Here is a 24,380-nt window from a genome sequence, read left to right as displayed (position 1 = left end):
AAAAATGTTTATTAATTATGATAGTTGATAACCGAAATAAAAGAAAAGAAGTTGCGATCATGCATATATGTTTAGTTTATTAATAACAACATTGATTGTATATAAGAATTTGATATTTCTCATGGATATTTTGTGAGTATTTAAAAGATATTTATTCTAAAATAATAAAGCAGTAAAAAAAGATGATTAAGAAGATATTTAAGCTTAAACAAAAAAATAAATAAAAAAGATGATTTGGGAAGATATTATAATTTAAATTTCTTTTTATTTTTATGTGTGTGTTCATCTCGTACATTATATTAAGAGAATTTTTTTAAAATATAACTTTTATGACATCAATGTGAAAAAATATGGGAATTATTCATTTCTTATTTTGTATGAAAAAATTATTAAATAAAAAATTAAAGTATAAGAAACCAGCTAACTAAATATATGAAAACTAAATTTAAACAAAAACACATCAGCCAACACATGGGTACTATTATAAAATTAGCTTCCACTATTCTCTCCCTCAAACCCAGCCGCACCATCCCCTCTAGCTCCACTCGACGCAATCCCCTTCAGCTTCGGCGACCTAACCGCGACCCCATCTAGCACCGGCGACCCTCCATTCGAGAGCCCCAGCCGTTAATCCAGCACCGAAGACCCTTCGTTCGAGAGCCCCAACCGTCCATGAGTAAAAGAATAAGAAGGAAATTATATTGCTCCCTTTATTAAAGACTTTCTTTTTACAATAAAATTTCTATAAAACCAAGCATCTTAACTAAATAAATAAAATATTTTAGCCAAACAAGTTCTCCATCCATCCAAAGAGCATGCACAATTAATCCATGGTGATGAACATGAATCAATCATATTTCTGAAAAATTGGAGGACCTGAATTCATTGAAAAAGAAAAAGCACTAATAAAAAGGCAGTCACAATGGTTAAACTCTTGCACAAGAATGTGCAAAGAAAAAGAATATTAATGTTTACATGTAATCGTATAATTAAGCTTCTAACTAGTTAACTAATAAATGGTTGATAAAATAAAAAATAAAAAAATAAAAAATTGTTGAGGGGCAGCATTAAAACATAAAACTATTTATGTTTGGTCCATTATTTATAGGTCTTGCAAAAATTGGTGCTGGTGTTGATTCGGGTAGTGATGGCATGTAAGCCTCTTGATCAATATCTACATATGAACTATTTAATAATAATAATGTGGTACCAAGTGCATTACTAGTAGTAGTCGTAGTAGTAGTAGTAGTAGCCATAGCCATAGACGATTCCACTGGGAACTTCGACTTTATTTGCTGCTTATTGCCACTATTTTGTATGAAACTCCCTAAAATTATCTGATAAGATATATCAACATAACATAGTATGATTAGTAAAGGGTTTATATTTTTTTGGATCATGTATTTTGTTTCATTATCTGTTTGGACATGTGTTTTGACAAATTATTTTTTATATACTATTGTCATATTCATCAAAATTGAGTTTAAGTATTTATTTAAGTCATTTTATAAAATATAGTGTCCAAATATGTAATCGAAAAAAAATACAGGATCCAAAAAAATATAAACTAATTAGTAAAGTAAAAGTTGGATATTTTCATAAATTAATTAGACAATAGTGATTTGGAAGAATCTCAATCTGACCTCAACAGGGGTACCGGCTATTAGTAAACTTGCAACTCCAACAATAAACTTGCCGTTGGGATCACTTAATCCAACCTCCAAAGTTATTTCATTAAGGCATGATAGAGACAAAAATAAAATTTTATGTACACCCTACAAAGAAAACAAAACAAAATCAATATTTATTTGAATTTTTAGAAGATTAGTATTAAAAGTTGATTTAAATATATATTTGAAATATTAAGAATGGAAACTGGAGCAGAATTGAGTAGGTCCTCAACCACGTCTCTCATACAATTAAGAATGGAAACAGGGACAGAATTGAGCGGTTCCTCAACCACGCCTCCCATACACGAGGGTGGAATTGAGCGGGTCTTCAACCACGCCTCCCATACAATTAAGAATAGAACGGGAGGCGGAATTGAGTAGGTCCTCAACCACGCCTCCCATTTAAGCCATTTTCCCGCCTAATTCTCGATGAAGAATCCCTATTGCCTTGGGGACGAGTCGGGCCGGGCCGAGCCATTTATATTTTAAAAAAATAATAAATAAGAGAAGGAGCATGCCTGAAAATTTTGATGAAGTCCAGAGGGATGGCGAATGGTTACATATACTACAGCGCCTCTAGCAGAAATAATGGTGAGTGATCGAGGACCCATAGGCAATCCCATTAGTTTGCTCACAACATCCTACATAAAACAACAAAACAAAACAAATTAAGAGACTCTTCTTCATATCTTTATATATAAATATAAAAAATTTATTTAACTATTACCTCGCCAACATTTACAGTGAACATATGAGGAGTAAAATCCTTAAAAGTGAAGAAGTTAGAAATATGATCTGTAAAAAATAAAAATTGTTAGTAAAAATTGAATATAAAGACGTTATTATCATATAAGGGAATAATATAATATAGTATAATATACCATAAATAGAAAGTTTATTTTTATTTGTTGAGCCTTTGGGTCTTCCTCTGGACCTGGTGACTTGTTGTTTGTTATGATCATGGTATTTTCTTGGTCGACCTCTTTTCTTGATAATTATATTCTCAGCCGAAGATTGATCGGTATTTGAGTGGTTGTTGTGGCTGTGGCTGTGGCTGTGGCTGTGGCTGATCAAATCTGGGTTTGCATTCAAAAACCTTGACTCAGTGATGGCCCAAGAAGACTCGTTTTCTGAGTTGTGTGTAGCCATTATTTTTCTTGATTAATGTCTTGTCGATTAAGCTTTTGTTTCCTATATTTATAGAGAAAATAATATGATGTGGTTGGTTTTGAAATTGGTTTAAATACGATTTTATTATTTTTTAAATTTGAGATATTTTGTCATAAGAATAGGTAAACAAAAAGATAGTTATTATTTTAAAAAATATATATATAAATACTAGTTACTTATTTATAAAACTTATTAATTATTTTTATTAAATTTGTATTATTATCGTATAAATTTTAAATAAATAAATAATATTATATATAAAAAAATATATAAACATATTAACAGAAAAATTAAATTAAAATATTGTTTATAATTTTTTAAAATAATAAATAGTATTTTTGCTCCGATGTACTTTTGACACTACTATTATACTCCCTGTTAAAATATTGTCTTAAAATATTTATATTATCTGATTATGCTCCCTCTTATGATTTACTATCAGATCAGGCATTGTAGGCACAAAGCAATATTTAGTCTTTTATTGAGTTTTTTTTAATAATTTTTCTTTAATTTTTTAAGAACTAATAGAAAAATAGATTTTAATTTTTTATAATCAAATGGGGCACAATTTAGTAGTTGTCAAAATTTAGGAGAAACATGTTAATTATTTTATGCAAATCGTAATAAGGAACATGATATGATAATATCATTATTTCAGAGAGAAATTTTAACAGACCGTATATTTTAGGGGGCACGATCTAGTAGTATCAAAAGTATAAGGAGCAAAAATGTTATTTATTCTTTTTAAAATATATATATAAAATGTGATAACCTGATTAAATATAAATGATGATTTTTATTTTAATAAAAACTAAGATTATATATTATATATTATTGTTATAATATTGAAATTTATATTAATATAAGTATAAATATTATTATAAGAACATTTTACAATATTTAAATTCATATTAATATAATTAATAAAATATTATGATATTTTATACTATTTAAATTTATATTAACATAACTATTAAATATGTGGTCTTATATTTAATATTATTGTAATAATGATATTTTATAATATTTAAATTTATACTATTATAATTAATAAATATCTTTTTTTAATTAATTTCAAATGTGCATTCGGTTAAATATTTAGAATATTCTGTTGAAATTATAAAAAAAAACCGTTTGAACCAAGAATTTTCTTTATATACATTTTTTAAAATAAAGATAAAGAGATATATGATATTCACTTAACAAATTTTAGTTTAAAATTGAAAATAAAAATCCAATTTAATAGGTGAGTGAGATAACAAAAATATGTATCGTAATATTGATAGAATGAGGCTGCACCATCACCAACCGTAAGCTCACCCGCACCAGAATTATCTGGCTACGGAATAGGTGTGGGCTCTGGTTTATTACAGTTTGCTAATAATACAATATTCTTGGAAAATCATATGGAAATTGCTTAATAACATACTTCTGTTGTTTTATTTTTTTTATTTTTTTATTTTTGAGCAAAAAAAGTTATGTTATTGATCAATTTGCATAAACCCTTTCAAAAATTGATAATGAAAAATCAGAAAATATTATTACATGGAAGTCCAAAGAATATCAAATGAAATGATAATAAAAAGTGACAAAAAAGCATCAAACAATTATTGTTCCAAAATGCTCAACAACTCAATCTTAAATTTGCCAAAATTTTCATAGAAGAATAAAAAAAGAAAAATTAAAGCTTTAGAAATAGAAAGATTCAATTTTTGAACCAAAAAATATATTACTTCTAAAATTTGTTTCTGATTACTTTTATACAAACAATTTTATTGTAAATTTGAATGATGTGAATAGCTCAAATTAAGTGACAATTATTCTGATATTTGTATATTGATTACAATTTTTAAAATTTATATTTATTGGTAAAAATAAAATGAAAATGTAATTTAAGTGGTGCAGAGAAAATACAAGATAATAATGATTTAAGTGAAAAGTAAATATAATCATATATTATAAAATAGTTAGTGTCAGTGTGTAGTCATGCACACGGGACGGGAAATTGGAGAGGAGTGTTCTCCCGTCTTCGTCCTTATTTATAATTTTAATCCCCGTCCTCGTTCCCGTCTCCAAATCTCATAGAAAACTCATTTATTTAAAAAATTAATTTTAGATTAAATTTTTTAAATAAAAATAATAAATCATATGTAAATTAAAATATTGTACAATATTTATGATTTTAAATACTAAACATTATTCCAAATAAAATTTAAAATATTAACAAAGTTGCTAATATATTACAATAACAAAAAAATATATATAAATACATATAAAATATAATAAAAATATATAATAATTTAAACGGGACCCGTTGGGCGCGGGGAGTGCCATCCCCACCCCCGCTCCATTTAACGATCAGAGATTGAAAATTATCCTCATCTCTACTCCGTTACCTATTTAAACGGAGATTCTCCGCCCCAATAAGGGCAGGTCCCCACGAGATCTCGTCCCTATGAAGAAAATGTACATCCCTATCACTATGCGTGTGTAACTAAAAATGTATCCCATCTATTTATTTTGATTTTCCCACTCTTCGTATTCTTGGATTGGGTCGAATGGAACCACTTATTTATTTTGACTGATTTTGACCACAAATCTTTTATGCATCTATATAAAAACAATTTATTCATAGAAAAAATACTAATAAACTATTTAATCAAAAACAAAAGTAATAAATATTAACTAAGATTAACAAAACAAAAATAATACTTATATATCCTTATCAATTTGTTTTAATAACTGACCATGATAGAAGTGGTTTTTATTCTTTCATTTATTGAAGAAAATGAACAAAACCAAATCCCAAATCAGATATGAGAAAGTGTTGATTCAGTTGGTTTAAATTTTTTATAATATGAGATGATTCTGAGTTTTGATTTGAATCTGCAGTTAAGGTTGGCCCAGAATTATCATCGAATCCAAACAAAAAAGTGTTTTGATCTAAAAATTTTGGTAGCTGAAAAATGTGCTACTACTTAATCAATGGTTATGGAAACATGATTCTTCAAGTTCAATTTTGATTCAACCAATCTTTTTGGGTCATATTATGAGCATATTTGACATAATTTTTACTTTTACTTTTAGACATAAAAATAAGAGAAGTAAAAATTTAAACTTTCTAATTCCAGTTTGAATTTATATTTTGAAAGAATTTTTTTTTTTCTGGAAGAACTTTTCAGAGTGTTTGGTATATGCTGCATAAAAACTCTTATAAAATAAATATCAAATTTAACCATAAATATATGTTTATTATAAAAAAAATAATAATATATGTTATGTCTTGAACTAATTTGAAAATCAATCATTTTTTTGAAAAAAAAAATCTAATTGCATATATATATGAATTAATATTAATTAATTGAAAGATAAATCATAAAAATCTAAACGTAATTAACAAAAAATCAAAATTTTAAATAAAATATTCAAATATAAAAATCTAAATGTCGTTAGAGAAAAAGATTATATATATAAAACAATAACAATAAAAATAAAAACTAAAAATAATGGTACGTACTTATTTTTAGAAAAATTAGATAGAATAATTTTAAAAAAATGGTATTCTATAACGGTTATCTGCTCAATTTAGGATATAGATGTAATTTATTTATTTTTTATAAAAAATAGGGGTAATATTGGTATTATGAAATATTCATTAAAACAAGAAAATAACTTCCCGTATTTTTTGGAAATCCTTCTTGAAGAAGCTGGTGAGTCACTACTTCTCTTAAAAAGCTCTTCTAAACTCAAAAAGTTATTTTTATATTTCATCTAAAAGTAACCTTAAGATTTCAAAAGCTCTTCCAAAACTATGGTAAACGAGGCATATAACATGTCTTGTGCCATTATTTCTTGTATCTCTAGTTTGGTCTTGTGCCAATTTCTGGCTTAGGTTTGGTAATGTTTTCTCAAGTTCAAGTTTTGGTAACTCATTTAGTTATGTTCTCAAGTTCAAGTCTCGGTAACTCTTTTGGAGTTGATGGTCTCCTTGTAATATTTAAAATATATGTAATGACAGTAATTTTATTTTATTTTTTATGCTCCCCACTTTTTTATTTTAATATTCATAATCAATTCAAATACAATTCTGACTTCACTCCAATTATTTCATTAACTTTTTCGACCCCCAACACCCTACTAGCAATCTCGGGGAGTTTCGGCACTGTGATTTTTCAATTGGGATTGTTCTAAAAAACTTCAAACTGGCCATCGCACAAGGCAGAAGGGGTTCTATTCTCCCAGAAGTGGCGGTGGAATCAGATTGCTTGCTGGCTGTGCAGTCCATCAAAAGCTCATCCATGATATACTCTTACTTTGGACGCATCATCTCAGAGTGTAGATCCCTCCTTCATGATTTAAAACCAAATCTTGTAACCCTTCACTTTGTTAAACGATCTGCTAACACCGCAACTCACTTCCTAGCAAGAAATACGTGTCTAGTTTCTGATCGTGTTATAGGAGTTTCTAATGCTCCATCTGAATTTGTCTCTATTATGTTACAAGATTTTCTCCATTAATGAAAGTTTATTACTTTGTTTCAAAAAAAAAAACTTCAAACTGGCCTAGGATCAAGTTAAACAAAATTTATTTTTGATTCTGAGTATGTTATATGACTGCGATTTATACTCATATTCCACATCATAAAATATTTATTAACTTTGCCATTTAATTTTGTTATTTATTTATTTTTACTAATTTTGTATGTTATTGAATTGTGTTTATTTATTGTAATTTTATCTAAAAAAAAATTAAAATCTGTTGACCTTCTAAGTATGTGCTAAAGTTGTAATTTCGATTGATATTTTACTGATGTCAGCAGGAAGAAGTTGGGCCTAAGGAGGGAATCATGGGCCATGATTGATTCTGATTGTGTCATGTTGCTGGGCCGAAGGAGTGGAAGAGAGCAAAGGCCCGTGGAGCTGGGAAGAAGAGCAGCTGCTCTTCGTGGGCCTGGAAAGCTGGCGTTATGGGCCAGCTTGGGAGCTTCTGGCCTTATGGGCCGAGTCTTCTGGGCAGCCTGAGGGGGAAAGGAAGTGCCAGCGGGCCTGGACCTACAAATGACACTTTTAATTATTTTCATTTCAGTTTTGCCACTTTCTCTCATTTCTTTCTTTTCAAGCACAAAAATGCATCATATTTTCTCCAAAATAATCATAAACTAAATTGAAATTAAATATTCTCAATAATAAAATATACAATATTAATTAAAACTTAATTTACTTTGACATTTAAACTCAATAAAATGACATTTTTGACCTCTAATCAAACAACAATAATTCAAATAATTAAACTACATCAAAAGAACTATAAAAACACAAAAAAATTCTACAAAATCAAAATAAAGCTAACAAATTTAAAATTACTTAAAAACTTAACAAGATAACTAAAAACTCAAGAACTAAGCAACAATTAGCTTATAAAATGTGGTAAAATAACTCTATTTTGTAAAGTTATCACCTATGGCTATATAGGCTTGTTTGTAGGTTGTTTGTGCCTGTTTGTAGGATTTTTTGTACATGTTTGTAGGCTTGGTTTGTACTTATTTGTAGGCATGGTTTTGTGCATGTGGTGATCATGCAACCCGACTAGTAGATAACAGTAACTGGTTGACATTTCAAGGAGAGGCAATTGCTCTTTTAATCGATGTTTTTAACAGCCATCTATCTAAAGGACTTTCATTCAACTAGAATAGTCAAAACCTCCCCCCCCCCCCCCCCTCGACTTGTTGATGACGGTAACTGGTTGACATTTCAAGGAAAGGCAATTTGCTCTATACATTTGGGATCCAAAAATACTGTTTAGCAATGTTTACAACTCAAAATTATCAATAAAGTCGACTAAACGAAAAAACTAGGTTTAATACAAACACGTCGCTTCACGCTCTCTGTACTCATGGTAGGTCGACTTTCCCCTTGCTCTTACATGCACCATAGAGCACCCGTGAGTCGAAGCCCAGCAAGAAAACTCCACACAAGAAAATAACATATGCACAACCATCATTCAACACATATCGACCATGCCGTCCCAGCTGCTTTATCAGGCCCTGGGTTCGCGATCTACACCATGAGGATATCCCAGGTATCCAATAGGGTCTCACCCTGGCAACTCACACTCCGGTTGCTTAGCGCTGCTCCCGGCCCCTTGCCGTACTCGGCCTTCGCCGTTCCCGGCCTTTGCCGTTCCCAGCCTTCGCCGTTCATTAAAAAATGTACACACATAGCATAATTAAACAAATACTTAAACACGTATAAACATAATCAATGGGGCTACGCCCTGCAACACAATCATATAGGGTTGTGCGCTGCAACACAAACTATAGGGCCTCGCCCTGCTCTACGAGTACAACAGTTTTCTTACCTGTGTCCCGAGCTTTCCGAGCACCGATATCTCGAGTACAGTCCCCTAGTCCGAGCCTCGTTGTAAACCTAGTCACAACGCATCATCAACATCCATCCATCAAGTTCTAATCCATTAAATGACTTTGGGTTATAATTCTAGTCTCCGAGACCTTGAATTCCATCAATCCGGGTGATAAAATCAATCCCGAGCCTTAACTTTTGGATTCCTTAGCCTAAAACCTCCTTGGGGTCCAAAAACCCACTAAGCGTCACGGCCCCAAGAACCCATGCCGCGGCCCGCCTCAATCAAAAGCCCCAACCCCCAAAACAGGCTATGCGCGCCGCGGCCCAATCCATGGTGTGTCGCGACCCGCCCTTCTTTATGGCCTCCAAAGTGTTCCATGGGTCGCGACTCAGCAAGAACAATGCCGCACCCCGACTCTTCGAACCCAGAAAACTCCTCCATTTTTACCTCCAAAACTAAGCCAATTTACCACAAAATCAACCCAACGATTCAAGTCAATCATCACTGAAGTTCTACTATAGTCTCAGCAACAAAACCTAACAATTATTAAAACTAAATCCCAAACTAAGTCTTCAACCTCCAAGACTTATTAAAACTAAAACTCAACCATTAACTTGCAGAATTTAATGGTTAGAATCACAATTAAGAGCTTACCTTAGCTTTTGTTTGAATCCATAAGTTGAAACTGAGCTAATCCCAAAATTTAAAGCTCCAATTCCTAGCTTAATCTTCAAAGTTTCCCCTTGGTATGGTTTAGAGAAAAATAAGAGAGAAAGAGAAGTGTTTGGGTCGGTTCCTAGTTTTCTGAACATGTCCTTAATTTTGTTTACTTAACTTAGTCTCTAAGGTTACCTCAAAGGCTCGGGGTACCAAAAACGTCCCCGGGGCCAAAATGATAAATTTCTCCGATATTCCCTCCTAAATGTTCTAACTTCAAATATATCTCCAAATATTTATTTGCATGACCCGATAATCCAATAAAATGTCTAATACTCGAAATACCCCTCGACTTGCCCCGAGTCGGGTATCCGACCTCGTTGTGACTTTCTAGCTAAACTGCTCCCTAGAACTGTCTCGGATCATCCAATACAAATATATCAAAAATATATTACAGTGATCACAAATATTGCATTTATGTCATCAACGGACTAAAATTACAAACATGCCCCTAACAACCCAACGAGGCCCACATGCATATTTAATTCACATAAACATGTATTTCCAATCACACATTCATCAAATTCACACATTAACATAATAAATCACTTATTGCCCTCCAAGCATGTTAATCAAGGCCCTAAGCCTTATTAGCAAATTTGGGATGCTACAGAACCCCTCAATATATATACGTATTTATATATAAGTATATCATGGTAACTTGTAAATCTTATTTGATATTCAGGCTTTTTCGTGGAGTTTCATATGTGACGAAGTTTGTAGGCTTTCAAAGTTTTATTTTTTAATATTTTATTGTCTAATTTTCTAAGACATCTTTGCATGCTCTTTGCTATACAATAAGTTTAAAATGTAATCTTATCACGTTTTCCAATTTGAATAGTAATAAAGTTTATTCCTAAAAAAAATGTATCGTAACTCTTTATTAATTATATGTATAATCATCACATTTTATATTTCATATCAACGACTTATAAAATAGTTGATTATGTTTTATTTACTATACATAGTTCAAGCAAATATGTTTATTTATTTGAAATACAAAATCAAAAAATGAAGAAAACAGAAGAAAAGGAAAAAAAATATTTATCTTAAATTAACTTATTAACAACAATTACATAAAAAAAAAAATATTGGTAAGGGGACACACTCAATTTTAACAGTTTCAATAACAACAAATTAAATAACACATTAATCTTCTTAATAGTTAAATAGCTTTTATATAAAATAATACACCATCTAACAAATTTAATAATGAAATGCAAATAACACTACTACACCTATTCAAACAAAACAAGGAATATATATATATATATATATGACAAATGAAATGTAACCATAAATATATGTTTATTATTATTATTATTATTATTATTATAATAATAATAATAATATATGTTATGTCTGAACTAATTTAAAAATCAATCATTCAATTAAAAAAAAATCTAATTGCATATATATATGAATTAATATTAATTAATAAAAAAATAAATCATAAAAATCTAAATGTAATTAACAAAAAATCTAAATTTTAAATAGAATATTCAAATATAAAAATCTAAATGTAGTTATAGAAAAATATTCTATATATAAAACAATAACAATAAAAATAAAAACTAAAAAAAATGGTACATAGTTATTTTTAGAAAAATTAGATAGAATAATTTTTAAAAAAAATAATCGTATTTTATAACTGTTATCTGCACAATTTAGAATATAGATGTAATTTATTTTTTCTTTTATAAAAAATAAGGGTAATATAGATATTATGAAATATTCATTAAAATAAGAAAATAACTTCCCGTTTTTTTAGAAGTCATTCTTGAAGAAGTTGGTGAGTCATTGCTTCTCTTAGAAGTTCTTCTAAATTCAAAAAGTTATTTCTATATTTCATCCAAATACATCTATCTCTAGTTTGGTCTTGTGCCAATTTATGGCTTAGGTTTAGTAGTAATGTTTTCTCAAGTTCAAGTTTTGGTAACTCATTTAGTTATGTTCTCAAGTTCAAGTATCGGTAACTCCTTTGGAGTTGATAGTCTCCTTGTAATATTTAAAATATATGTAATGACAATAATTTTATTTTATTTTTTATGCTCCCCACTTTTTTCTTTTAATATTCATAATCAATTCAAATACAATTCTGACTTCACTCCAATTATTTCATTAACTTTTTTGGGTTTTTTAAGGGTGTGATTGGTATTAGATTTAGATTTGATTTTATGTTTTCAAAAACTCAAAATGAGTGGACCCACTAAAATATATGATTGGTATGGTGTTTTTGAAAACTGTATCCTAATCAAATTTTAATATTGTGTTATAATTTAGAAAACGAGAAAAACTTGTTTTCTCAGTTTTGTAAAATTATTTTCCAAAATCCCACATATTTTAGTTTCTGTTATATTTTCAAATTTAATACCAATCACAGATTTAATTTTTTAAAACTCAAAAACAGTTTACTGACATTTTCAAAAATACAGTTTTCCAATCACGAACCAATCACACAAGTCATTTGAACTTATTAAAATAGAAGATTTTACTTTTATTTTTACATTTGCTCTTTATTATAATCATTGTGGTTCTTTAATGTGGCGTTTTATTTCCAAATAAAGTTTGATAAATGAATAATTTAGTAATTTAAATGGTAATATAATCAAAATGTTAATTGACTAGCTTTATTCATATTTTTTTCAAATTTATATCCTAATTAATTATGACCCTTAATTATTATAATTACTATTTCATATTGCCTTATTTAATGTATGCATTATTATTTTTAATTTTCATTTCATTTCATTTATGTTGATGTCTTCATTAATGCCATTTACTTGGAGAGTTTTACATTTAACCATTAGTGAGAAAAATGTGTGATGGAAAAAGTGATTGGATACTCTAAACTCCAAAATGACTTTCTTTTAAAGATATGGTTTTGTTTGAGTTTCAAATATTTTGATCACTTTCACATAGGTATGTATGTTTTTTTTTATTTAGTATTTGAAACCGAATTAGATGAAAAATTTGGTTTTACCTGAAGACAGTTGTGTCTTGTTCTTTGATTATGGGTTATAAGTTATTTGAACTAGTTTCTTAGATTAGACAAATCTCAATTAGTTTTTGGGTTATCATGGGTGGTCACTGTTGAGGTAACAATTTGTCTTTCTATATCTGGAGGTAACTCTTTATTAATTATATGTATAATCATCACATTTTATATTTCATAACAACGACTTATAAAATAGTTGATTATGTTTTATTTACTATACATAGTTCAAGCAAATATGTTTATTTATTTGAAATACAAAATCCAAAAATGAAGAAAACAGAAGAAAAAGAAAAAAATATATTTATCTTAAGAGGTTTTAGGCTCAGGATGGATTTTATCACCCCGATTGATAGAATTCAAGGTCTCGGAGATTAAAATTATGGCTTGAAGTTATTTAACGAATTAGAACTTAATGGGTGAATATTGTTAATGTGTTGTGATTAGGGTTTCGGCGAGGCTCAGGTTAGGGAACTGTGCTCGGGACATCGGTGCTTGGAAAGATCGAGACGCAGGTAAGAAAACTACTGTTCCCATAGAGCATGTGTTGCAGGGCTCGCCCCTATATGACTGAGTTGCAGGGCTCGGCCTCATATGATTGAGTTGTAGGGCTCGGCCCTATATGATTGAGTTGCAGGGCTTGGCCTTATATGACTGTGTTGCGGGGTATGGCCCTTTGATTGAATTCATACGTGTTTAGATTTCTAGTTAGCTTTATCATGTGTGAATGTATTAAATGAACGGCATGAGCCGTGAACGGTGAAGGCCAAGAATGGCAGAGACCGAGAATGGCAAGGGGCTGGGAACGACGTTAGGCACGTGGAATGCAAGGCCGAGTGCGGCAAGGGGCCGGAAGCAACGTTTAGCACGCGGAGTGCGAGTTGCTAGGGTTGACCCTAAAGGATACCTGGGATATCCTCACGGTGTGGACCGCGAATCCAGGGCCTGGTAAAGCGCATGGGACGGCATGGCCGTATGTGTTCAGCCTATTGATGACCTGTTTATATGTTAAGTGTTTGACATGCATGTGTTATTTGCTTGTGAGTTTTCTTGCTGGGCTTCGGCTCACGGGTGCTCTGTGGTGCAGGTAAGGGCAAGGAGAAAGTCAACCAATCATGAGTACGGAGAGCATGAAGCGGCGCGTACATGTTTGGCCTGCCTAACTGTAATGCCCCGGAATCCCTAATATGGTTTAATGGCTGGATTAGTTGGCCGGGAGGGCCATAACTGTTTAATTATTCCATTAAATGAATTTATGCATGTTTATGATAATTATATTATAATATGATGTTAAATTCCTGCATGTGGGTCCACATTTGTTTACAGGGGTGTTTTGGTAATTTGGCTCGTTGAGGGCATAATTGTATATTTGTTTGCATGTCAATGATATATTGTGAGGCCACATTATAATATGGATTGGTTTGAGTTATTCGGCATGAGACGATCTTTAAATATAAATTATCGGTTTGGTCATAACAGGCTTAAGCTCGGGGCTCGGGGTGAGTCTCGGGGTGATTTTAATGATTAGAACGTTACCGAGAATTATAGGGTAACTGTAATGCCCCAAATTTCCTAATAAGGTTTCGGACCTTGATTAGGAGGCCGGGAGGGCCATAATTGATTTATTATAGTATTTAATGATTATATGCATGTTTACGTGAATTATATTATTATATGATGGTGGATGCATGCATATGGGAGAATTTATTATTGTGAGGGTATTTTGGTAATTTGGCCACTGTGGGCGTAATTGTATATTTTGGGTGCGTGACTGTGATTTATTAATATAGCCACATTATAAGGTGGATTGACTCGAGCTATTAGACATGAGACGATCATGGGATGTAAGTGTTCGGTCTAGTCATAACGGGTTTAAGTTCGGGGCTTGGGGTGAGTCTCGGGGTGAATTTAGTGATTATAGCGTTATTGGGGATTTTAGGGTAACGGGATATGATTTAATGGTATTTGAGAATATTGAGAATAACGGGAATTTGAGAGCGTTAATTATGATTAACGGTATAGGTTGGAAATGACAATTTTACCCTTGGGAGTGCTTAGAAGCCTTTAAATGACCTAGGGGCATTTAGGTCATTTGGCTTGGATATACATGAGGTTTTGGAAGGCTGTGGAAATATAATAAAACAGAACCATCCTCATCCTTTCTTCCTTTCTCTCCCGTACAAGCTTCTCCCTTCAATTCTCTTTGGTTTTTGAGAGGCCATCTTGAGGTTTTGAGCTAGGAATTCAAAGGGCTGAAGTTGTGGACCTGGTTTAGCTATTAAGGAAGGTTCAAACTGGTTTCAAGGTGAGTTTTAGTCACTTGTTTCAGGTTATGCTCTGTTTTGATCTTTAAATTCTCAGCCATTGATTCTTGATGGAAGTATGGATTTAAGGGGGTTTTGATTGGTGGTATGATTAGGTTTTGATGATGTGAGGTTATGGGTGATGTATGGAGGTTTAAATGAGTGTTTGGAAGAGGTTTTCGGCTAATTTGAGGGGCTGGTTCTAAGGGAAAACGCAGGGGAATTCTAGTGTGCGTGTTGAGATTTCTGGGCAAAAACAGGGTATTGAGCCGCGGCATGGCTGTGGTGCGCCGCGGCTCAAGGCGTCTGGTAGGGGGAAACCCTCTCTGTTTCAGGGCGCGCCGCGGCGCAGCTGGGTGGGCCGCGGCCCTTAGTGACCATTTTGACCAGAAACATGTTTTTAGCTTGGGGATTCAAGCCATAGGCCTCGGGGTTGAACCTAGTACCCGGTTAAGTGGGGATTGGGGTCCCGGAGGCTAGATATTGATTTGGGAACTTATGTTGATCATTTTTATTGATGATACCTTATATTTGGTTATGACTAGGTAACCGCTAAAGGACTAAAGGTTGATCGTTCTCAAGGGTCGTTCTTTAAATCGTTCTAGCTAGACGTTGAGGTAAGAAAATTGCACCCTGTGTATATGTGACATGCATGGCTATTATGATGCATGTTGGTTGATTATTGAGTATGACATGCATGGCTATTATGATGCATGTTGGCTGATTATTGAGTATGGCATGCATGGTTATTATTGATGCATGTCGGTTGATTATTATGTATGACATGCATGGTTATTATGATGCATGTTGGTTGATTAATGAGTATGACATGCGTGGTTAATATTGATGCATGTCGGTTGATTATTATGTACGACATGCATGGCTATTCTTGATGCATGTTGGTTAACTATTAAACGTGACATGCATGGCTGTTATTGGTGCATGTTGGATTGCTGGATATATTGCATATGATGCATGAGTAACATGTGACTAGGACATGCTTTGTATACTGGGCATGATATTGTTCAGAGCTTGAGCCTCTGTGGTTGTGCATGGTCCTAATTGTACTGGTATCTGTTTAGTAAGCATGCTAAATACCTTGTTTATGAATATTGAACATGTGATATATGATTGGTGGCATGTCTTACTTGTGAATGACACTGACTAGTCAGGGACCGACTCTAAAGTCGAGAATCACGCATTGAATGGCTCTATGGCATTAATGCTAGACCGACCCTAGGGTCGAAGAACTTATAAGCGCTTGCCTGGTCTACGACCAGATGACTATAGCCAAGGTATATGACCCCGGTGACCGTTTGTCACATGGCTAAGGGACGTTGTCCATAGTTTCGACTCTAGAGTCGTGAGGAAGGTTATGTTGGTGACTAATCACCTTGCACCTGTCCTAATCAAACTTAAGGAAGAATCACTTATCGGTTAAGCCCTGGTGACCCTATCGTCACATGGCTAGAAGGAGCGATGCTCACTATTGTGACTTTTGGCTATTGTCACCTATTTGCTTGGACTGATAGTCCTGAATGGTTATTATGATCGTTGTTGATATTATATCATGTTTTATTGTGTTTTCTTGCTGGGCTTCGGCTCACGGGTGCTACGTGGTGCAGGTAAAGGCAAGAGGAAGCTGGACCATCCTTGAGTTGGAGAGCTTAGGTGATGATGTGTACATATGCAGCTGCTCGTCCGCCACGACCGAGGTTTAAAGTGGAACTAGGGTTGAACCCTGTTTTGCCGCTTAGAACGACCTGTTGTAAATATTTTCTGTAATAAACTCAGAAGCTTTATTTTCGGGATCCCAATGTATAAATTAAACGTTCTAGTGCAACGTTACATCTTAACCAAAGTTTTTAATCCCTAAACCGCTAATCATACTTAGTTCACGTTTTTGGCCAAATAACTCGGTTAGCGAGTTTAGCACTGTTTACAAGGCACACCGTAACGGTCCCTGGGGTTTGGGGCATTACAGTAACGGGTTATGAATTATTGGTGTTTGAGAATATTGAGATTAACGGGAATCGGGAAGCGTTAATTATGATTAACGGGATAGGTGGAAAGTACCAATTTTACCCTTGGGATGACTTTAGAAACCTTAAGTGACCTAGGGGCATTTAGGTAATTTGGTTTGGATTTATATGAACTTAAGTTGGCTGTAGAAAACAAAACAAAACAGAGCCTTTACTTCTCCTTCCCGTACATCATTCCTTCTCATTCTACCTTTGGAGTTTTTGAGCTCAAATTGAGGAATCAAGCTAGGAAATCAAGGGGTTGAGTTCATAGAGCTGGTTCAGCCATTGAAGGGGATTTAATCTCAAGTTTGAGGTGAGTTTCAGCCATAAGTTTTCTGGTTTTACTCTGTTTTCTTTTAGTTTTCAGCCTATGATTTGGTTAAGGATAACTTGGATTAATGGAGGTTTTGATTGAAGTTTAACTTGAGTTTTGATGAGGGTTTGATATAGATGATGTTTAGGGGTTGGATTGAGTGTTTGGAGGAGGTTTGGAACTGGTTTGAAGGTTTGGTTCCGAGGTAAAACGCAGGGGGAAGACAAGCTGGTGCTTGCTGGTTTGGGTAAAGGGCCGCGACATGGCTATGGTGAGTCGCGGCCTACGTTGGTTTCTAGGGTGGAAATGGCTCTGTCAGAGGGGTGAGCCGCGGCCCATAAGGGCATTTTTGGCCAGAAATGTGTTTTTAGCTTGGGGATTCAAGCCTTAGGCCTTGGGATCGATCCTACTACCCGGTTTAGTGGGATTCGATGTCTCGGAGGCTAGGTTTTGGTTTGGGAACCCTTTGTTATCATTTTCATTGATGAATCCTATATTTTGGTTATGACCAGGTGACTGTCAAGAAATTAAAAGATTGATCGTTCTCAGGGGTCGTTCTTATAATAACTTTCACTCGAACCAGAGGTAAGAAAACAGTGTATGAATACAGTTGCGCCCTGTTTATGTATATGACATGCTTGATTTGTTATTGAGGCACGTTGATTGGTAAATGTGGACATGGATTGCATATTAAATGCTAGAGAATGTTGCTTACTTGCTTATGGCACTGACTAGTCAGGGACACTGACCTAAGGGTCAGAAATGGCAGAGCGTTATGAACGCCGGGCCAAATGAAGATTAGATCTAATCGATATCAGCATTGAATGGCTCTATGGCATTAATGCTGGACCGACCCTAAAGTCGATGAACTTATAAACGCTTGGCTAGTCTAAGACTAGTACTCAGAGCCAGGGCATAAGGCCCCGGTGACTGTTGTCACATGGCTAGGGAACGATGTTCCAGGGTTATGACTCTATGGTCATGAGGAAGGTTATGTTGGTGACTATTCACCATACACCTATCCTGATCAAACTTATGAAAGGAAAGCTTATCAGTTAAGCCCTGGTGACCCTATCGTCACGTGGCTAGAGGGAGTTGTACCCACTTTTGTGACTTTTGCTACTGTCACTTATCTATTTTGGACTGATAGTCCTGAATGATTATTATGATCATTGTTGATATTATATCATGATTTATTGTGTTTTCTTGCTGGGCCTTGGCTCATGGGTGCTATGTGGTGCAGGTAAAGGGAAAGAGAAGCTCACCCAACCTTGAGTGGAGAGTTTAGGTGGTGCTGTGTACATATGCGGCCACTTGACCACCACGGCCAAGGAGTTCTCAGAGGGACTAGGGGGTTTACCATATTTTTGTCGCTTAGGTCGGCGGGGATTGTAAATTTGAAACAGTAGCGACCATTTTGTACTATAAACAACGTTTTGAATGGCTCATGAGCAGTTTATATACTTAATGAAATATATCATTTCATTTTTACTGGTTTTTCACCTTAACCTGATAATAACACTTAGATCACGTTTTTAACCAAAGGACTCGGGTAGCGAGTCAAATTTCCGGTTCACTGTTCACCGTAACTGTTCTGGGTAGCTAGGGCGTTACACTAACTGCCACGGTCAGAAGTATTTTGGGAGATGAATGTACTAAACCTAGATTTTGTCGTTTAGTCGACTGTATTCATATTTTTGAGTTGTAAATATTTCTAAAACTATATTTTGGGATCCTAAATGTTAAACACTTATGATTTTCAATGAAATAGAGTTATTTTCAAGATTTTTACTCTGATTATAATTTAATTACACTTTTGCCTTAAAATCCTCGATTAGCGAGTGATTGCACGTTCTAAACTCACTTAGTAACGACTTTAAGGTAGTAGGGCGTTACATGATGAGTATGTGATGAATGGTTATATGAGTTATGTGTGGTATGTATATCATAATGAATTATATGATATATAATAGATGAATTTCGTGATATGTGAAAGTTGTCTTAATTGGTTAAGTTTGATCTGAATTATGTGCAAGTATGTGTTCTCATGTGGATGAATATGTGGACTACCTTCTATGTTCATGATTTTGTTATATGTTATGATATATGAAGCATTTAAGTTTTTAGGCTGGAAACCTTAGACCTGAGCCATAACTCTACGTTAAAGTATAACAATGCCACCAACCCAAAGCTTCATGTATTATGACTAAAGATGTTTTGAGTTATATGAGATGTGATACGATGTCTTGATTGAATATCATCAAATATGAATCATGAACGTGAACATTGGCATTTTCAGCATCAACATGTATGCATGGCATGTATAGTTATGTGATATATTATTATGTGATATAAGACCATGCATAAGAATATGAGAAAAGTTATGAATTTCCTTGAAAAGTCTTATGTAAAGTTAAAGATTTTAGTGACACAAGGCTTAAGAAAAGTGATAATAAGATGTTTAAAAATGGTGCCACTGTTTCAATGAAGCAATTAAGTAAGTTAAGTAAAGAAGACGGGGGTCTATAAGACTTATAGTGGCTGCACACTAGTGTGGGCTAGGTCAGAGTTGACCATTCAAATATGTTTGCCATGTTTCCGTCTTTCTCCTCCATATGTGTTATAAGTATGGCATATATGGAAATGATGAAATGAGTGTTATGATGAGCCTAGTTGCGATGATGGTGTAATGCCCCAAATTTCCTAATAAGGTCTAGGACCTTGATTAGGAGGCCGGGAGGGCCATAATTGCTTTATTATGCTATTTAATGATAATATGCATGTTTAGGTGTATTAAATATGCATGTGAACCCATTTGTGATTGATTGGGTGACTTTTATATTTTGGCCATTTCGGACATTTTTGGCATATATGTGAAATGGGCGTGGTGCTTTGTTATTATCTGGTTATGCCAGGGTTACCCAGCACAAGACGATCCTGGGAGGTAAGCTAGTGGGGAAATTCTGGAAGTTTTGACTATAATGTTCCCGGGGGTGTTTTCGGGACCCCGAGCATTAGGTTTTATTGGAGGCTACTTAAGCTTGAAGTAACCTTTTAAGGAAATAAAAAAGAACGTTCTGTACGTTCTCTCTCCCTAAAGTTCATTTTTCGTTCCCGATTGCATTTTCGAAGATAACTTGAGTTCTAGGACTCGGAATCAAGCGAGGATCGAGGCATAGCAATCCTAAGGAGAATTAGAAGCTTATTAGCCGGAGGATTTAGTTGGAAACAACTCAATCGGAGGTAATTCAAGTTTAAGTTTTAAGTTTTTAAGCTTGAATTAGACTTTGTGAATCGTTGAGTTTTTAGGTTGTTTGAACCTTGGTTTTTGGTGGTTTTAGACCATTGGGGAGTTTGGGAACTTTGATTTGATGATTTGGGAATGTTTAGACATGTTCTTGGGAGGTTTTAAAAGGTTAAAACGAAGGGAAAAATGGCTGCCCCGAAGTTGGGCCGCGGCCCTGTTCTTGGGCGCCGCGGCCCTTGCTCGATGAAGCAGGTGCCTTTTCTGTCTTGCTGGGCGCCGCGGCCCTTGGGTTGGGCGCCGCGTCACTTGCTTCTGATGGTGCTGGGGGCCACGGCTCAGGGTGCTAGGGCCGCGGCTCAGGCAGGCTTTTGAGCCCGTTTGGGTATTTTGACCCCGGGAACATGGTTTTAGGCCTCGGGATCATTCCGACTACCCGGACTAGTGAGGATTGATGTCTTGGAGGCTAAGTTTTAGTTCAAGGGTTGGTTTTAGAACTTGAACTCATTGGGTCACCATTTGTGGTTGTGACTAGGTTAACACTAGAGGCTTAGAGTCAGGATCGTGCTTGTGGCTCATTTGTTGGTAACCTGTGCTTGGACCAAAGGTAAGAAAACTGCACCCTGTGTATATGTGACATGCATGGCTATTATGGATGCATGTTGGTTGATTATTGAGCATGACATGCATGGCTATTATGATGCATTTTGATTGGCTATTGAGTATGACATGCATGACCATGATTGATGCATGTTGGATGTTTAAATGTAAACATTGTTAGCATAATGAATGCTTGGCAAATCTTGCCCATTTGCATATGACTGTTGTTGAGGCATGCTGGATAATTTAGTGTGATGCATGTAATGCACGAGAAACATGTGATAGGGCATGCCATGAACGATGAATATGCCATGAACGATGAATATGAGATTGGTCAGAGCTTGAGTCTCTGAGTTTGTGCATGATCATGACTGTGCTAGAAACTGTTTAGTAAGCATGTTGAATGCCCTATTCTTGGATAACTGGCATATGATACATATTGATAGCATTGCTTACTTGTGTATGGACTGAATACAGAATCGACAAAAGTGTTAGTATCAGCTGTGAGGTTGTGACTTACTTGTCAGGCTCGGCAGTGTTACTGGACACAGGTCAGGAAGCGCTGACTTACTTGTCAGAACGGCCTTAGCGTGAATCACGCAAGCCAACAGAGATTAGATCTAATCGATTACTAGCATTGAATGACTCAAGGAGCATTAATGCCTGACCGACCCTGAGGGTCGATGAACAAACAGAGCTTGAAGGCCAGTGGCTTACCTATCAGCCACTCTCTTGCTAGAAAACAGAGCTTGGAGGCCAGTGGCTTACCTATCAGCCACTCTCTTGCTAGAAAACAGAGCTTGGAGGTCAGTGGCTTACCTATCAGCCACTCTCTTGCTAGAAAACAGAGCTTGGAGGCTAGTGGCTTACTTAACAGCCACTCTTCTGCTAAAAGACAGAGCTTGGAGGCTGGTGGCTTACTTAACAGCCACTCTCCCGCTACAAAACAGAGCTTGGAGGCTGGTGGCTTACTTAACAGCCACTCTCCCGCTAGGATCATGTGATGTGCACCCATTGGTTTGAAAGCTTTATATTCAGTGTGGTTATAATGATAATCATTTGATAACATTTATGAAAAGCATTATGTTTTCTTGCTGGGCTTCGGCTCACGGGTGCTATGTGGTGCAGGTAAAGGCAAGAGGAAACTAGACCATCCTTGAGTTGGAGGGCTTAGGTGATGACGTGTACATATGCAGCTACTCGACCGCCACGGTCGAGGTTTAAAGTGGAACTAGGGTTGAACCCTGTTTTGCCGCTTAGAACGGCCTGTTGTAAATATTTTCTGTAATAAACTCTGAATTGTATTTTCGGGATCCCAATGTATATGTTAAACGTTCTAGTGAAACGTTATATCTTAACCAAAATGTTTAATCCCTAAACCACTAATCATACTTAGATCACGATTTTGGCCAAATGACTCGATTAGCGAGTTTAGCACTATTTACAAGGCACACCGTAACGGTCCCAGGAGTTGGGGTGTTGCAGATGGCTAGCCGGAGGAAAACCCACGGGATTCTATATGATATGTGTTATAAGCCCTACATGCATTTGCCGAATCAAACAGTGTGCACAAGTGAAATTGGGCCCATAAAGTGTGAAAGTAAAAGAAAGAGCATAAAAGTAAAGTTTGAAAGGGTATGAGCAATAAATGAAATGCATAAGTATATAAGTCAGCATATTAATATATGTGCACTTCAAACTCACGACATTCATGTGTATGTGTATGCATGAGATTTACTTATTGAACGTTAGCTCATTATGTTATTTTCCAACATTTTTCCAGGTGTGGCTTTAGATGTTGAGCAACTTGTGGAGCATGGACTCAGTAGCAATGCAATAATGGTTTAGAGTTTTCATATGGCTACATTAAATTTAAAGTATTCATACGTGTAATAATTTATATTAATAAGTTTATATAAAAGTTTTAAATTTTTATGTATTTCTTAGTATCACTTTATCTAATTCATTTGGTCAAGTGCCTAACATACTCGTAAACCTTGGAATTACGAGTATGTGGCAGACGTACCTTACCTTGGGGGCGTCACACCCAAACCCATTTATTTTTCGTGTCGTATCGACCTAAATTGTCACCCCTACTTCCAAATGAATATCTTTATTTTGGATGGAATTTTCAAAGTCCAAAGAATTTTCTATCATTTTGAAGGGTCTGTCGAAGAAGAAGCTTGACCCAACCCATTCGCACGAACAACTTGCCAATAACCACTACGAACGTTATAAAGACTTGATTTGTCAAAATTCCAAACTAGAAGGTTAGATTAACAACCAGCCAAGTCAATATTTATTTTTAATCCAAATTTGATAACACAATATTTTTGGATTATTTTTCAATATGACTCCTGCAAGATTTTACTAAACATTAACTTTTGAGTTATATTTAATATTAAAAATTAAAACAAATATAATATTTAATTCAAAAAATTTAAACAAAATTAAACTATTTTCAACCCTAGTCCCTTGTTCCATTCTCCTTTCTCTTATTCTGCTTCCATTTATCTCATTCTTTTGTTCTTCGTTTTATTCTCCCCTATATATTGGGTTTACAAATCTATATATTGGGTTTTGATGCTACATATTTCCAGACGTGGTGCTTGATCTTGATTGAGCATCAACAATGAAATTGTTGATGCCAGTAGACATATGAAGCTACTTGCATAGTAAATGCGAAATGATATCCATGCCTTGAATTGAGTCCCATCTTGAACAAATCCCCCTGGGACAGTAAGTATTGCAGCAATTGATACAGCAACAAATCCCATTGCTAAACTCACATAGGATGTAATATAATTACTATTCATGTTTCTTGCAAAACCAAAATTAAAATAATAAAAAAAATAAGAAGGATGGAACACCCATCATAAATGTTTAACAAATAACTTCAATAGAGTTGTCATTAATATGACTAGTTATTTTAAAGAATAACTTAGTTGATCCAATTTTTGTAATAATATCTAGTATAATAA

At 34.4% G+C, this 24,380-nt stretch overlaps 1 protein-coding gene across 1 annotated transcript; it reads right to left on the bottom strand.

The window, feature by feature from the left end:
• Positions 1-847: 847 nt before the first annotated feature.
• Positions 848-24,176, bottom strand: LOC133820024 (AT-hook motif nuclear-localized protein 7-like). Its single transcript, XM_062253422.1, has 6 exons — positions 24,068-24,176; positions 2,398-2,465; positions 2,189-2,311; positions 1,644-1,775; positions 1,211-1,337; positions 848-876 (listed from the first exon to the last, which is right to left on the bottom strand). The coding sequence occupies exons 1-6, from the start codon at positions 24,174-24,176 to the stop codon at positions 848-850; spliced, it is 588 nt and encodes a 195-aa protein (XP_062109406.1).
• Positions 24,177-24,380: the final 204 nt, after the last annotated feature.

Source organism: Humulus lupulus, chromosome 2, assembly GCF_963169125.1.
Source record: "Humulus lupulus chromosome 2, drHumLupu1.1, whole genome shotgun sequence".
Classification (NCBI taxonomy): Eukaryota; Viridiplantae; Streptophyta; class Magnoliopsida; order Rosales; family Cannabaceae; genus Humulus; species Humulus lupulus.
This window is presented reverse-complemented; position numbering and strand designations above follow the sequence as displayed.